We start from the raw sequence: 14,463 nt of genomic DNA, 5'->3' as shown, positions 1-14,463 counted from the left end.
TCGTAGAGTGTCTGAGCTTTCGGCGTTGCAATACACTTCGTTTACCTTATTTTCCATTCAGATAAGGTAGTTTTACGTACTAAACTAGGTTTTCTTCCTAAGGTTGTTTCAGATAGGAACATTAATCAGGAGATTGTGGTTCCTTCCTTGTGTCCTAATTCTTCTTCTCAGAAAGAACGTCTTCCGTGCTTTAAAATTTTATTTACAAGCAACTAAGGCAGTGCTTTCCAAACTGTGTGTCGGGACACACTAGTGTGTCGGCAGCAGTGTGTAGGTGTGTCCCTGCTTCAGCACAAATTTTTTTAAATTTAATTATTTTTTTTAAATAGTTTTTTGGTTTCAAACTTTCCACCTGCCTGCTACACATATCACATGGTTGACACGTGACTGATGCCTAGTGGGTCACAGTTCATCTTAACCAATTGGCACAGCTCAGTGGGAACTGAAACTATTACCATTGGCGGATTTGGCGGCACATTGGCTCCTGACTGCACGTGTAGTCTCCTTAATTGGCTCGTGACTGCAAGTGTAGCCAGTGCGGGTAGTAGTCAGTCAGACTAAGCTCTGAACTAAGGACTTGTGTCAGTCCTCTTCTTTGTTTGTAATTTTCTCTGGAAAACGTAAGGGTCCGAAAGCTACGGCTACCTCTTTCTTTTTGGCTGAAGAGTATCATCTGTTTTGCATATGAGACTGCTGGACAGCAGCCTCCTGAGAGAGTTACGGCTCATTCCACTAGGGCTGTTGCTTCCTCATGGACATTCAAAAATGAAGTTTCTGTGGAACAGATTCGCAAGGCTGCAACTTGGTCTTCTCTTCACACTTTTTCAAAATTCTATAAATTTGATACTTTTGCCTCGGCTGAGGCTGCTTTTGGGAGAAAGGTTCTTCAAGCAGTGGTGCCTTCCGTTTAGGTTCCCTGTCTTGTCCCTCCCTTATCATCTGTGTCCTCTAGCTTGGGTATTGGATCCCATTAGTAATGAAGATGATCTGTGGACTCATGTCTTTAAAAAGAAAAGAAAATTTATGCTTACCTGATGATAAATTTTGTTTCTTTTTAGACACGATAAGTCTTTGCCTCCTCCTGCTGACCAGGAGGTGAATATCCCATAAGTAATGAAGATGATCCGTGGACTCATCGTGTCTAAAAAGAAACAAATTTATTAGGTAAGCATAAATTTTCTTTTTTATTTGTGGGATCCTTACTTTTTGTTAAAACATCTTAATTCCTATTAGGCATCATAAAAATACATTTACACTTAAATATGGTATAGTAGAAGCTATCAGTTCTAAATGTATTGCCAGTCTGACCACGTAATCTGTGTGTTAGATGCATTAACAACAAAGTTTTTTTTTTTTACTTCTTTCTGGAAGCAACAGTTTTTTTTATGAATAAATACAGATATATTTTGTTATTTATATCATACTCTAGTCATATTTTTTTTGGTTTTTATGTTTGGTGGTGTTGCAGAGTAGGCCTTACAAACTAGTGTGTAGCTACACTCGCTTGGCATATGATAATGTTTTGTTTTATTTATTTTTTTAGGTGACAAAACGGGAACCAGACCTGAGTAAGTTTTTTTTTTTTTTTTTTTTAATAATTGTGTTTTACTAAATGCGTTTTTAGGGTCTGCGAAATTCAAAATATCATGTATTTTCTTCCCCAAAGTAAGGTATATGGTAACATTTTGCAGCAGGAGAAAGGAGCAATATTGTAGCTCTCCACCCCTCACTAAAAATAAAAACTCTGGGGTAAAATAGCCTGTACTGTTGGACCACAATATGAGTACCACCTGCCCCTCAGACACGCTTACCTATACCTCTGTTTTTACACACGGCAAGCATTCGGTTGATCTGATCTCTGCATCTGGCCCATTTATTCTCTTCCTTTGTGTGTCCAGTGTGTGTATGTATGTGTATCTTTGTGTGTGTGTATATATAACACACAGGAGACCACTCTCGCTTTCAAAAGCCAGGTAGCCAGGGTGCTAGTAACAAATTGAATACAGGTAACAAAAACTTGCACTCGCTGGTCTTATTTCAAAACACACTTTACTGTGACGTTTCGGACACAGAGTATCCCCTTCCTCAGACATAGTGTAATAACAACTCAAACAATTTATAGAGCAAACAAACAGTGACCCCTCCCCCAATTGAGACCAAAAAACCGCCAAACAGCAGTCATGGCAACCACCTTAAACAACATAGTGTCAACAATAGTGACATAGCAATGATTAATAATTGATGTATAATCCTTCATAAAAATCAGTGATAATAAAGTGACATTGTATAATACACTATAATGACCAAACAGTAGGATAAACAATATAACAATGTTGATAAATATTGGCTTTCACTATACAATCGCTTCATGCTCACACAGTGCTTTTGAATAATTGAATTCATCTACAAAGCCACGATGTTCTATTTCACATGTGCGGGGCTCAATGCAAAGTTTAACCCCTCTATATAATAGCTATGGAATTTATGGCGCTTAGCTGTCATTCATTTGCCTGATCCTGTATGCTGTATGTATCGATACTTTGCAGTCTGGGAGCCGCCATAGCCTCAACCGCGCCGACCCCAAATGCCGGAAGTGAGGGGTGGAGCGTAGGACGGAAACGTCACATCACTGCGTATACAGAGCCATAGAAACCTAGGTAACACAGCTAGGGTGCCATGACAACCGATATAATCATACCGGTTGAATAACGCCCACTTCAATCCTGTCATCCTCATATGGTAAAAACAAATAACCAACGCATACCTACATAGTAAATAGGATAATGGATATGTTAAAGTGCCCAATGTACCTCTCTGAGAAAACGAATAGTTATTTGTTTTTAACATACGAGGATGACAGGATTGCAGTGAAGCTATTAGTTTTCTTAGAGAGGCACATTGGGCACTTTAACATATCCGTTATTCTGTTTACTATGTAGGTATGCGTTAGTTATTTGTTTTTAACATACGAGGATGACAGGATTGCAGTGAAGCTAACGCATACCTACATAGTAAACAGAATAACGGATGTTAAAGTGCCCAATGTGCCTCTCTAAGAAAACTAATAGCTTACAGTGGACTATATCCCATCTGTTATATTAAGTGAAACCAGTTTATATGCACATAGACGCAATAAAATAGATAAGTGCGGGACCTAAAATGTGATGAGAACACAAATTACTTACTCAATACACTTCATGCAATGGCATAAAGATAACGCATCAAAAAAATGTGTAGCACAATACTGCTTCCTACATGGGGGCACAATCACCTAAATATCTCAAGTTAAAGGGACAGTATACACTCATTTTCATATAACTGCATGTAATAGACACTACTATAAAGAATAAGATGCACAGATACTGATATAAAAATCCAGTATAAAACTGTTTAAAAACTTACTTAGAAGCTGTCAGTTTGGCTCTGTTGAAAAGGCAGCTGGAAAGCCCACTGCAAGTGGCAAATAAGACACTCCCCCCTCCCCCTTCTTTTGCATATGAAAAGACCCTTTACACAAACAGGAGCAAGCTGGAGAAGGTAGCTGACAGTATTCACATAAAACTTTGGGGCTTGGTTAGGAGTCTGAAAATCAGAGCAATGTTATAGTTAAAAATAAGCAAAACTATACATTTATTTTTCAAAAAAACTTTATGGGCTATATAAATAGATCATCTACAAAACATTTATGCAAAGAAAAAATGAGTGTATAATGTCCCTTTAATAAAAGAAAGGGAAACACATCTCATATAGTTCTAGACTGTGGGTTTACAATTAAAAAAAAAAAAAAAAAAAAGGCAACAGAGAAACAACAAAACACAGCAAAAAATCTAAAAAGGCGAAAAAAGACAAAGTGCAAACAGGCAGATGGCGGCTCCCATAGGAATAACAGTTATATATGACATTGCAAAAAGCTCCCATAAGTAACAAATATGTAATGGTAACCACCCTTTGAATAAGCCCCATACTGAGACACACACATGTTAGAGAAAAGCAAAGAGGAGCATCATAAGAAGAAAGCCAGAGCACAATCTCACCCATAACTTCAGAATACATGGTGAAGAGACTCATCAATTTAATAATGGACCATGGCTCTCATCGTAACAGAGAAAATGAATAGCAGATCCCATTAAAGTGGCGGACATCTCAGAAAATACGTTAGACCATTGGTTTATAAAAAACAATGCCAATCCACAACAGTATTTAATCCATTGGGTTGCACCGTATTCAAATGGTGAATCTATCTTGCTTCTGTTTGTAGAAGGATTTTATTCCGGTCACCTCCACGTCTCAGTGGGGGAATGTGATCAATTACGACAAAGCGCAAGTCATTCACTGTGTGGCCAGCCTCTAAAAAAATGTCTTGCCACAGGTTGGTCGCTTGTCTTTCTCTTCAGTGCTGTCCTTATAGCTGACCTGTGATTCGCAAATCTAATCCTGGCATCGTCAGTCGTTTTTCCGACGTAAAAACGCCCACAACAACAATTAACCTATTGGTGTGGGGATGGCAGAACGTCATGCCTGGTATCATAGCGCTACACGTTGTACAGCCCGTACATCTATAACAGCCATTTCTTTCATGTAATTAGCAAGAGTCCATGAGCTAGTGACGTATGGGATATACATTCCTACCAGGAGGGGCAAAGTTTCCCAAACCTCAAAATGCCTATAAATACACCCCTCACCACACCCACAATTCAGTTTTACAAACTTTGCCTCCGATGGAGGTGGTGAAGTAAGTTTGTGCTAGATTCTACGTTGATATGCGCTCCGCAGCAAGTTGGAGCCCGGTTTTCCTCTCAGCGTGCAGTGAATGTCAGAGGGATGTGAGGAGAGTATTGCCTATTTGAATGCAGTGATCTCCTTCTACGGGGTCTATTTCATAGGTTCTCTGTTATCGGTCGTAGAGATTCATCTCTTACCTCCCTTTTCAGATCGACGATATACTCTTATATATACCATTACCTCTGCTGATTCTCGTTTCAGTACTGGTTTGGCTTTCTACAAACATGTAGATGAGTGTCCTGGGGTAAGTAAATCTTATTTTCTGTGACACTCTAAGCTATGGTTGGGCACTTTGTTTATAAAGTTCTAAATATATGTATTCAAACATTTATTTGCCTTGACTCAGAATGTTCAACTTTCCTTATTTTTCAGACAGTCAGTTTCATATTTGGGATAATGCATTTGATTTAATCATTTTTTCTTACCTTCAAAAAAATTTGACTCTTTTTACCTGTGGGCTGTTAGGCTCGCGGGGGCTGAAAATGCTTCATTTTATTGCGTCATTCTTGGCGCGGACTTTTTTGGCGCAAAAATTCTTTTCCGTTTCCGGCGTCATACGTATCGCCGGAAGTTGCGTCATTTTTGGACGTTATTTTGCGCCAAAAATGTCGGTGTTCCGGATGTGGCGTCATTTTTGGCGCCAAAAAGCATTTAGGCGCCAAATAATTTGGGCGTCTCTTTTGTCTCCACATTATTTAAGTCTCATTTTTCATTGCTTCTGGTTGCTAGAAGCTTGTTCTTTGGCATTTTTTCCCATTCCTGAAACTGTCATTTAAGGAATTTGATCAATTTTGCTTTATATGTTGTTGTTTTTTCTCTTACATATTGCAAGATGTCTCACGTTGCATCTGAGTCGGAAGATACTACAGGAAAATCGCTGTCTAGTGCTGGATCTACCAAAGCTAAGTGTATCTGCTGTAAACTTTTGGTAGCTATTCCTCCAGCTGTTGTTTGTATTGATTGTCATGACAAACTTGTTAATGCAGATAATATTTCCTTTAGTAAAGTACCATTGCCTGTTGCAGTTCCTTCAACATCTAAGGTGCAGAATGTTCCTGATAACATAAGAGATTTTGTTTCTGAATCCATAAAGAAGGCTATGTCTGTTATTTCTCCTTCTAGTAAACGTAAAAAATCTTTTAAAACTTCTCTCCCTACAGATGAATTTTTAAATGAACATCATCATTCTGATTCTGATGACTCTTCTGGTTCAGAGGATTCTGTCTCAGAGGTTGATGCTGATAAATCTTCATATTTATTTAAAATGGAATTTATTCGTTCTTTACTTAAAGAAGTTCTAATTGCTTTAGAAATAGAGGATTCTGGTCCTCTTGATACTAATTCTAAACGTTTGGATAAGGTATTTAAATCTCCTGTGGTTATTCCAGAAGTTTTTCCTGTTCCTAATGCTATTTCTGCAGTAATTTCCAAAGAATGGGATAAATTGGGTAATTCATTTACTCCTTCTAAACGTTTTAAGCAATTATATCCTGTGCCGTCTGACAGATTAGAATTTTGGGACAAAATCCCTAAAGTTGATGGGGCTATTTCTACCCTTGCTAAACGTACTACTATTCCTACGTCAGATGGTACTTCGTTTAAGGATCCTTTAGATAGGAAAATTGAATCCTTTCTAAGAAAAGCTTATCTGTGTTCAGGTAATCTTCTTAGACCTGCTATATCTTTGGCTGATGTTGCTGCAGCTTCAACTTTTTGGTTGGAAACCTTAGCGCAACAAGTAACACATCATGATTCTCATGATATTATTATTCTTCTTCAGCATGCTAATAATTTTATCTGTGATGCCATCTTTGATATTATCAGAGTTGATGTCAGGTTTATGTCTCTAGCTATTTTAGCTAGAAGAGCTTTATGGCTTAAGACTTGGAATGCTGATATGGCTTCTAAATCAACTCTACTTTCCATTTCTTTCCAGGGTAACAAATTATTTGGTTCTCAGTTGGATTCTATTATTTCAACTGTTACTGGTGGGAAAGGAACTTTTTTACCACAGGATAAAAAATCTAAGGGTAAAAACAGAGCTAATAATCGTTTTCGTTCCTTTCGTTTCAACAAAGAACAAAAACCTGATCCTTCATCCTCAGGAGCAGTTTCAGTTTGGAAACCATCTCCAATCTGGAATAAATCCAAGCCAGCCAGAAAGGCAAAGCCTGCTTCTAAGTCCACATGAAGGTGCGGCCCTCATTCCAGCTCAGCTGGTAGGGGGCAGGTTACGTTTTTTCAAAGAAATTTGGATCAATTCTGTTCACAATCTTTGGATTCAGAACATTGTTTCAGAAGGGTACAGAATTGGTTTCAAGATGAGACCTCCTGCAAAGAGATTTTTTCTTTCCCGTGTCCCAGTAAATCCAGTAAAAGCTCAAGCATTTCTGAATTGTGTTTCAGATCTAGAGTTGACTGGAGTAATTATGCCAGTTCCAGTTCAGGAACAGGGGATGGGGTTTTATTCAAATCTCTTCATTGTACCAAAGAAGGAGAATTCCTTCAGACCAGTTCTGGATCTAAAAATATTGAATCGTTATGTAAGGATACCAACGTTCAAGATGGTAACTGTAAGGACTATCTTGCCTTTTGTTCAGCAAGGGAATTATATGTCCACAATAGATTTACAGGATGCATATCTGCATATTCCGATTCCTCCGGATCATTATCGGTTCCTGAGATTCTCTTTTCTGGACAAGCATTACCAGTTTGTGGCTCTGCCGTTTGGCCTTGCTACAGCTCCAAGAATTTTTACAAAGGTTCTCGGTGCCCTTCTGTCTGTAATCAGAGAACAGGGTATTGTGGTATTTCCTTATTTGGACGATATCTTGGTACTTGCTCAGTCTTTACATTTAGCAGAATTTCATACGAATCGACTTGTGTTGTTTTTTCAAGATCATGGTTGGAGGATCAATTTACCAAAAAGTTCATTGATTCCTCAGACAAGGGTAACCTTTCTGGGTTTCCAAATAGATTCAGTGTCCATGACTCTGTCTTTAACAGACAAGAGGCGTCTGAAGGTTTCGACAAGCTGCCATCAGTTTTAGTCACAATCATTCCCTTCGGTAGCCTTATGCATGGAAATTCTAGGTCTTATGACTGCTGCATCGGACGCGATCCCCTTTGCTCGTTTTCACATGCGACCTCTTCAGCTTTGTATGCTGAATCAATGGTGCAAGGATTACACAAAGATATCTCAATTAATATCTTTAAAACCGATTGTTCGACACTCTCTAACGTGGTGGACAGATCACCATCGTTTAATTCAGGGGGCTTCTTTTGTGCTTCCGACCTGGACTGTAATTTCAACAGATGCAAGTCTCACAGGTTGGGGAGCTGTGTGGGTATCTCTGACGGCACAAGGAGTTTGGGAATCTCAGGAGGTGAGATTACCGATCAATATTTTGGAACTCCGTGCAATTTTCAGAGCTCTTCAGTTTTGGCCTCTTCTGAAGAGAGAATCGTTCATTTGTTTTCAGACAGACAATGTCACAACTGTGGCATACATCAATAATCAAGGAGGAACTCACAGTCCTCTGGCTATGAAAGAAGTATCTCGAATTTTGGTTTGGGCGGAATCCAGCTCCTGTCTAATCTCTGCGGTTCATATCCCAGGTGTAGACAATTGGGAAGCGGATTATCTCAGTCGCCAAACGTTGCATCCGGGCGAATGGTCTCTTCACCCAGAGGTATTTCTTCAGATCGTTCAAATGTGGGAACTTCCAGAAATAGATTTGATGGCGTCCCATCTAAACAAGAAACTTCCCAGGTATCTGTCCAGATCCCGGGATCCTCAGGCGGAGGCAGTGGATGCATTATCACTTCCTTGGAAGTATCATCCTGCCTATATCTTTCCGCCTCTAGTTCTTCTTCCAAGAGTAATCTCCAAGATTCTGAAGGAATGCTCGTTTGTTCTGCTGGTAGCTCCGGCATGGCCTCACAGGTTTTGGTATGCGGATCTTGTCCGGATGGCCTCTTGCCAACCGTGGACTCTTCGTTAAGACCAGACCTTCTGTCACAAGGTCCTTTTTTTCCATCAGGATCTGAAATCCTTAAATTTAAAGGTATGGAGATTGAACGCTTGATTCTTCGTCAAAGAGGTTTCTCTGACGCTGTGATTAATACTATGTTACAGGCTCGTAAATCTGTATCTAGAGAGATATATTATAGAGTCTGGAAGACTTATATTTCTTGGTGTATTTGTCATCATTTTTCTTGGCATTCTTTTAGAATTCCGAGAATTTTACAGTTTCTTCAGGATGGTTTAGATAAAGGTTTGTCCGCAAGTTCCTTGAAAGGACAAATCTCTGCTCTTTCTGTTCTTTTTCACAGAAAGATTGCTATTCTTCCTGATATTCATTGTTTTGTACAAGCTTTGGTTCGTATAAAACCTGTCATTAAGTCAATTTCTCCTCCTTGGAGTTTGAATTTGGTTCTGGGGGCTCTTCAAGCTCCTCCGTTTGAACCTATGCATTCATTGGACATTAAATTACTTTCTTGGAAAGTTTTGTTCCTTTTGGCCATCTTTTCTGCCAGAAGAGTTTCTGAATTATCTGCTCTTTCTTGTGAGTCTCCTTTTCTGATTTTTCATCAGGATAAGGCGGTGTTGCGAACTTCTTTTGAATTTTTACCTAAAGTTGTGAATTCCAACAACATTAGTAGAGAAATTGTGGTTCCTTCATTATGTCCTAATCCTAAGAATTCTAAGGAGAAATCGTTGCATTCTTTGGATGTTGTTAGAGCTTTGAAATATTATGTTGAAGCTACTAAATCTTTCAGAAAGACTTCTAGTCTATTTGTTATCTTTTCCGGTTCTAGAAAAGGCCAGAAAGCTTCTGCCATTTCTTTGGCATCTTGGTTGAAATCTTTAATTCATCTTGCCTATGTTGAGTCGGGTAAAACTCCGCCTCAGAGAATTACAGCTCATTCTACTAGGTCAGTTTCTACTTCCTGGGCGTTTAGGAATGAAGCTTCGGTTGATCAGATTTGCAAAGCAGCAACTTGGTCCTCTTTGCATACTTTTACTAAATTCTACCATTTTGTTGTATTTTCTTCTTCTGAAGCAGTTTTTGGTAGAAAAGTACTTCAGGCAGCGGTTTCAGTTTGAATCTTCTGCTTATGTTTTTCGTTAAACTTTATTTTGGGTGTGGATTATTTTCAGCAGGAATTGGCTGTCTTTATTTTATCCCTCCCTCTCTAGTGACTCTTGTGTGGAAAGATCCACATCTTGGGTAATCATTATCCCATACGTCACTAGCTCATGGACTCTTGCTAATTACATGAAAGAAAACATAATTTATGTAAGAACTTACCTGATAAATTCATTTCTTTCATATTAGCAAGAGTCCATGAGGCCCGCCCTTTTTTTGTGGTGGTTATGATTTTGTATAAAGCACAATTATTCCAATTCCTTATTTTATATGCTTTTCGCACTTTTTATCACCCCACTTCTTGGCTATTCGTTAAACTGAATTGTGGGTGTGGTGAGGGGTGTATTTATAGGCATTTTGAGGTTTGGGAAACTTTGCCCCTCCTGGTAGGAATGTATATCCCATACGTCACTAGCTCATGGACTCTTGCTAATATGAAAGAAATGAATTTATCAGGTAAGTTCTTACATAAATTATGTTTTTTCTTATTCCGCTGTAGCCAATTAGATGGAGTGTAGCAGTGAGCCGGATCAGTCATCATAAGAGCGTCCTTGAGTTTTTTTATTTCTTTTGTAGCCCACTCTGGGATGATCCAACTCAACAAATGGGAGGGTAGGATCACTCTTAATAATGTGCCAATGTTGATCCAGGCTTACGCCTATCTTGCTTATAGTGGGGCTGTAAGTAGTCGTAAAGGTCAATCTTTTCGTATCTTTTTTATTATTTTCCACACAGCTCTGAAGTCCCAAATCAGTGACCCCTCGCATGTTCTGATCAACTAGACACAGGAATCTAGAATAAGTCTGTAGTGGAAAGAAACACATCTTCTGAACATTATACTATTCCATCTTCTGAACAGAAATATGTCAAAGCAACTATCTCATATTTCCACCGGAGTAGACTCGCAACAGAACAATTAATATTTGCCTAACGTAGCATAGGGTAATTCCAACAAGGCATGTTATCAAAATCATCAATTACAGTTTCCCCCATATCTTTAAACCTTTGAAGTATTGTTTTCTAGCTGTTTATCTGTATGCAAAGAAAATGTATTGAATGTGTTATATATTTGGTGCTTTATTTTCTGCTAATAATATTTATTTTTTGTCTCACAGGGATAGCAAAGCACTTAAGGATGAAAACCTTCATCAGTTAATATGTCATGATGTAGAAAACTTCCAGTAAGTATTCGTGTTCACATCATTTTTAGTTTTTTTTTTCTGTTAGGTATAAAATAGAGTAATTTCGCCATGCACAGCCTAACATTTTATGTTGGTATTGTTGGCTACATGTGCAGCTATTTATTGCATACATTTTCTTCATCGCTTACCTTTCCTGATAAGGATGTTAAGTGTACTGTGCACCCTGCAGTATACATTTTGACAAATTTCACTCTATTTAGTTGAAAGATAAAAATGAGTGAAACTTCTCCCTTAAATGGATGGCTTGAGTCTATGATAAGCATGCTGTCTTAACTCAGAGACACGCTCAGAGCCTCAATGCTGTATTTTTGCTGTATTTTTTATTTCTTAGCCCTAAGCAGTATGGTTTATTTATTAATGGATAACTGTGTCAATCATTTTAATTTCTTTTTTAAGACACGATGAGTCCACGGATCATCTTAATTACTTATGGGATATTCACCTCCTGGTCAGCAGGAGGTGGCAAAGAGAACCACAGCAGAGCTGTTAAATAGCTCCTCCCTTCCCTCCCACCCCAGTCATCCTCTTTGCATACGTTAGTGATAGGAAGTGGTAAAGTGAGGTGTTAGATTAGGTTCTTCAATCAAGAGTTTATTATTTTTAAAGTAGTTCAAGATTGTGCTGCTTTGTCCTGGGGTGTAGCTGTAGTCCATATCAGTCTCTTCAGTAGAGCTTTGGTGGCTTTAAAGCAATGGGAACTTGTGGGACATAATTCTCACTGCGCCTCCCATATTAGGATGCTTCCCTATCTTCTATAGCCTGAGGTAGATTTATTAAGACTTTTATTTCTCCACAGGTCGATGTGAGGGATAGGACCTCTCAAGCCTGTGAGCTGCCTTGGCTGTCAGGCAGAGGTATGGTAAGTGCTACCTTTTATTCTGGGGACAAGATAAAATCTCAGAGAAAAAGAGTGGGCACTTTATTATTCAATAAACTTAAACATATAAGGCTCAATTGACAGGGGCTCTTTATGTTTGGGACATTAAACTCTCTTTATATAGGGAGTATTTCAACAGCCATAATTGCAGGCACTGGGTCTGGGAGTTAAGCTCATTTTGAAAGATTTTTGGTGGTTTTAATTTTCCCAACGTTTCCGTTTGGGAGACATAGATCAGTAACGCCCACAATGGGCGGGGCTATCGAGTTTGCGTGCTTCCTGTATCTGCGTAGTTTCTGAGACTCATCTACCTTGTCAGAAGCAACTGAGGAGCATTTTCATTAGAACCGCATGTTTGTTTACAAATATAAGCAGGCGGTTCTAGTGTTTTTTTTTGTTCAGGATGGTGTCGCTGAGATAACGGATCGATCCACAAAAGAGGGGATAGTAAATCTGTTTGGCAGGTAGGCGCCTCAGCAGAGTTGCTGAGGTGTAAGGGTGTCTAAGTACAACTATATTATATGGCATAACTGGGTAAAAAAGTTACCGTTTTAAGTTTAAAGCCACAGTAACGTTTTTTTTCTGTAATTTTTTTTTATTCATTTGAAGTCTTTAATTCATATATAGTTTATGACATAGCTGGGTAAAAAATTTACCGTTTTAAATTTAAAGGCACAGTAACATTTTTTTCTGTAATTTTTTTTTTTTTTTATTCATTTGGAGATTTTAATTCATATATAGTGAACAGCATGGATCAAGAGGCCTTGCAAGATGTCACTTGCTCCTTATGTTTGGATGTTAATGTGGAACCACCTGTCCCTTTCTGTCCCTCATGTATTGAGAGGACCTTAGCTTACAGGGAAAAAAAAAATTCTGAGCAAAAATTTTCAAGAGCGGATGCTGTCCAGGAGTCTAATGACGAGGGTCAAAGTATGCCGCAGCTTTCTCCCCAAGCTCCCAAATTTTACCGCCCACACAAGCAGTGCCCTACACTTCTGCTCTAGTGCCTGCTGGAGTTACTTTAAGAGACATAGCTTTTCCAATGTTGCAGGGCAAGCGTAGGAAAACCAGACATTCAGTAAGCTCTGATGCAACTGTTGCAATTTCGGAGGTACCCTCCCAAGGACACGAACAGGAGGGTACTGCTGTAGTATCTGAGGGGGAAATCTCAGATTCAGAAAGTGCTTTGCCTCTGACTGATTCGGAGGTTGTAATTTTTAGATTTAAACTAGAACACCTCTGCCTATTGCTTAGGGAGGTTTTGGTTACTTTGGATGACTGTGACTCCACAGTTGTGGTTATCCCTGAGAAGTCTAGTAAATTGGACAGATACTTTGAGGTTCCTTCTTACTCAAACGTATTTCCAGTTCCAAAGAGAGCTTCGGAGATTATTACTAAAGAATGGGAGAGACCAGGCATTCCCTTTTCTCCCTCTCCTATTTTCAAGAAGATGTTTCCCATAGCTGACTCTTTTAAGGAGGCTTGGCAAACAGTTCCTAAGGTGGAAGGGGCCGTTTCCACCTTAGCCAAGAGAACTACTATCCCCATAGAGGATAGTTGTGCTTCAAGGACCCTATGGATAAGAAGTTAGAGGGTCTACTTAAGAAGATTTATGTTCATCAGGGTCTGCAATGGCAACCAGCTATGTGCATTGCTACCGTCACTAGCGTGTTGGCCTATTGGTTTGCTGCACTGTCTTAGTCTCTCAGGACTGAGATTTCCCAGGACAGGATAAAGGCTCTGAAGCTTGCCAATGCCTTTATTACGGATGCTTCCCTTCAAATTATTAAACTGGGAGCTAAGATTTCAGATTTCTCTGTTCTAGCCCGCAGAGCTTTATGGTTGAAACCTTGGTCTGCGGATGTGTCTTCCAAGTTTAAGCTTCTGGCTATTCCTTACAAGGGGAAGACCTTGTTTGGACCTGGCTTATCGGAAATTATCTCTGATATCACTGGAGATGAGGGTCATCTTCTTCCTCAAGATAAGAGAAACAGAAAGGACGACAGAGTAATTTTCGTTCCTTTCGAAACTTCAAAGGAAATTCTTCCTCTTCCTCCTCTAAGCCGGAACAATCTAAACCTGCATGGAGACCTAACCAATCTTGCACTAAGGGAAAGCAGTCCAAGAAGCCTGCTATTGAATCCAAGACAGCATGAAGGGCATGCCCCCGATCCGGGACCGGATCTTGTAGGGGGGCAGACTTTCCTTCTTCGCTCGGGTTTGGGTTCAGGATGTTCAGGATCCCTGGGCAATAGAGATTGTGTCCCAGGGATACAAACTAGAGTTCAAAAGTTTTCCTCCCAGAGGCAGGTTTCTACTTTCAAGGTTATCTGCAAACCAGACAAAGAGAGAGGCGTTCTTACATTGCGTAAGAGACCTCTCTGCCCTGGGAGTGGTTGTTCCTGTTCCAGTACTGGAACAGGGTCAGGGTTTTTATTCCAATCTGTTC

At 39.4% G+C, this 14,463-nt stretch overlaps 1 protein-coding gene across 1 annotated transcript in view; it reads left to right on the top strand.

Moving 5' to 3' along the window:
- Positions 1–14,463, top strand: part of NUP58 (nucleoporin 58) — a 258,626-nt gene that overhangs the window by 42,516 nt on the left and 201,647 nt on the right. Inside the window, exons 6-7 of the mRNA XM_053708500.1 lie at positions 1,544–1,568; positions 11,051–11,116. Coding sequence (XP_053564475.1) covers positions 1,544–1,568; positions 11,051–11,116 — 91 coding nt within the window. The remainder of the gene's footprint in view (positions 1–1,543; positions 1,569–11,050; positions 11,117–14,463) is intronic.

Source organism: Bombina bombina, chromosome 3, assembly GCF_027579735.1.
Source record: "Bombina bombina isolate aBomBom1 chromosome 3, aBomBom1.pri, whole genome shotgun sequence".
In the NCBI taxonomy this organism is placed as follows: Eukaryota; Metazoa; Chordata; class Amphibia; order Anura; family Bombinatoridae; genus Bombina; species Bombina bombina.
The sequence above is the reverse complement of the archived record's forward strand: the minus strand, read 5'-3'. Positions and strand labels throughout refer to the sequence as shown.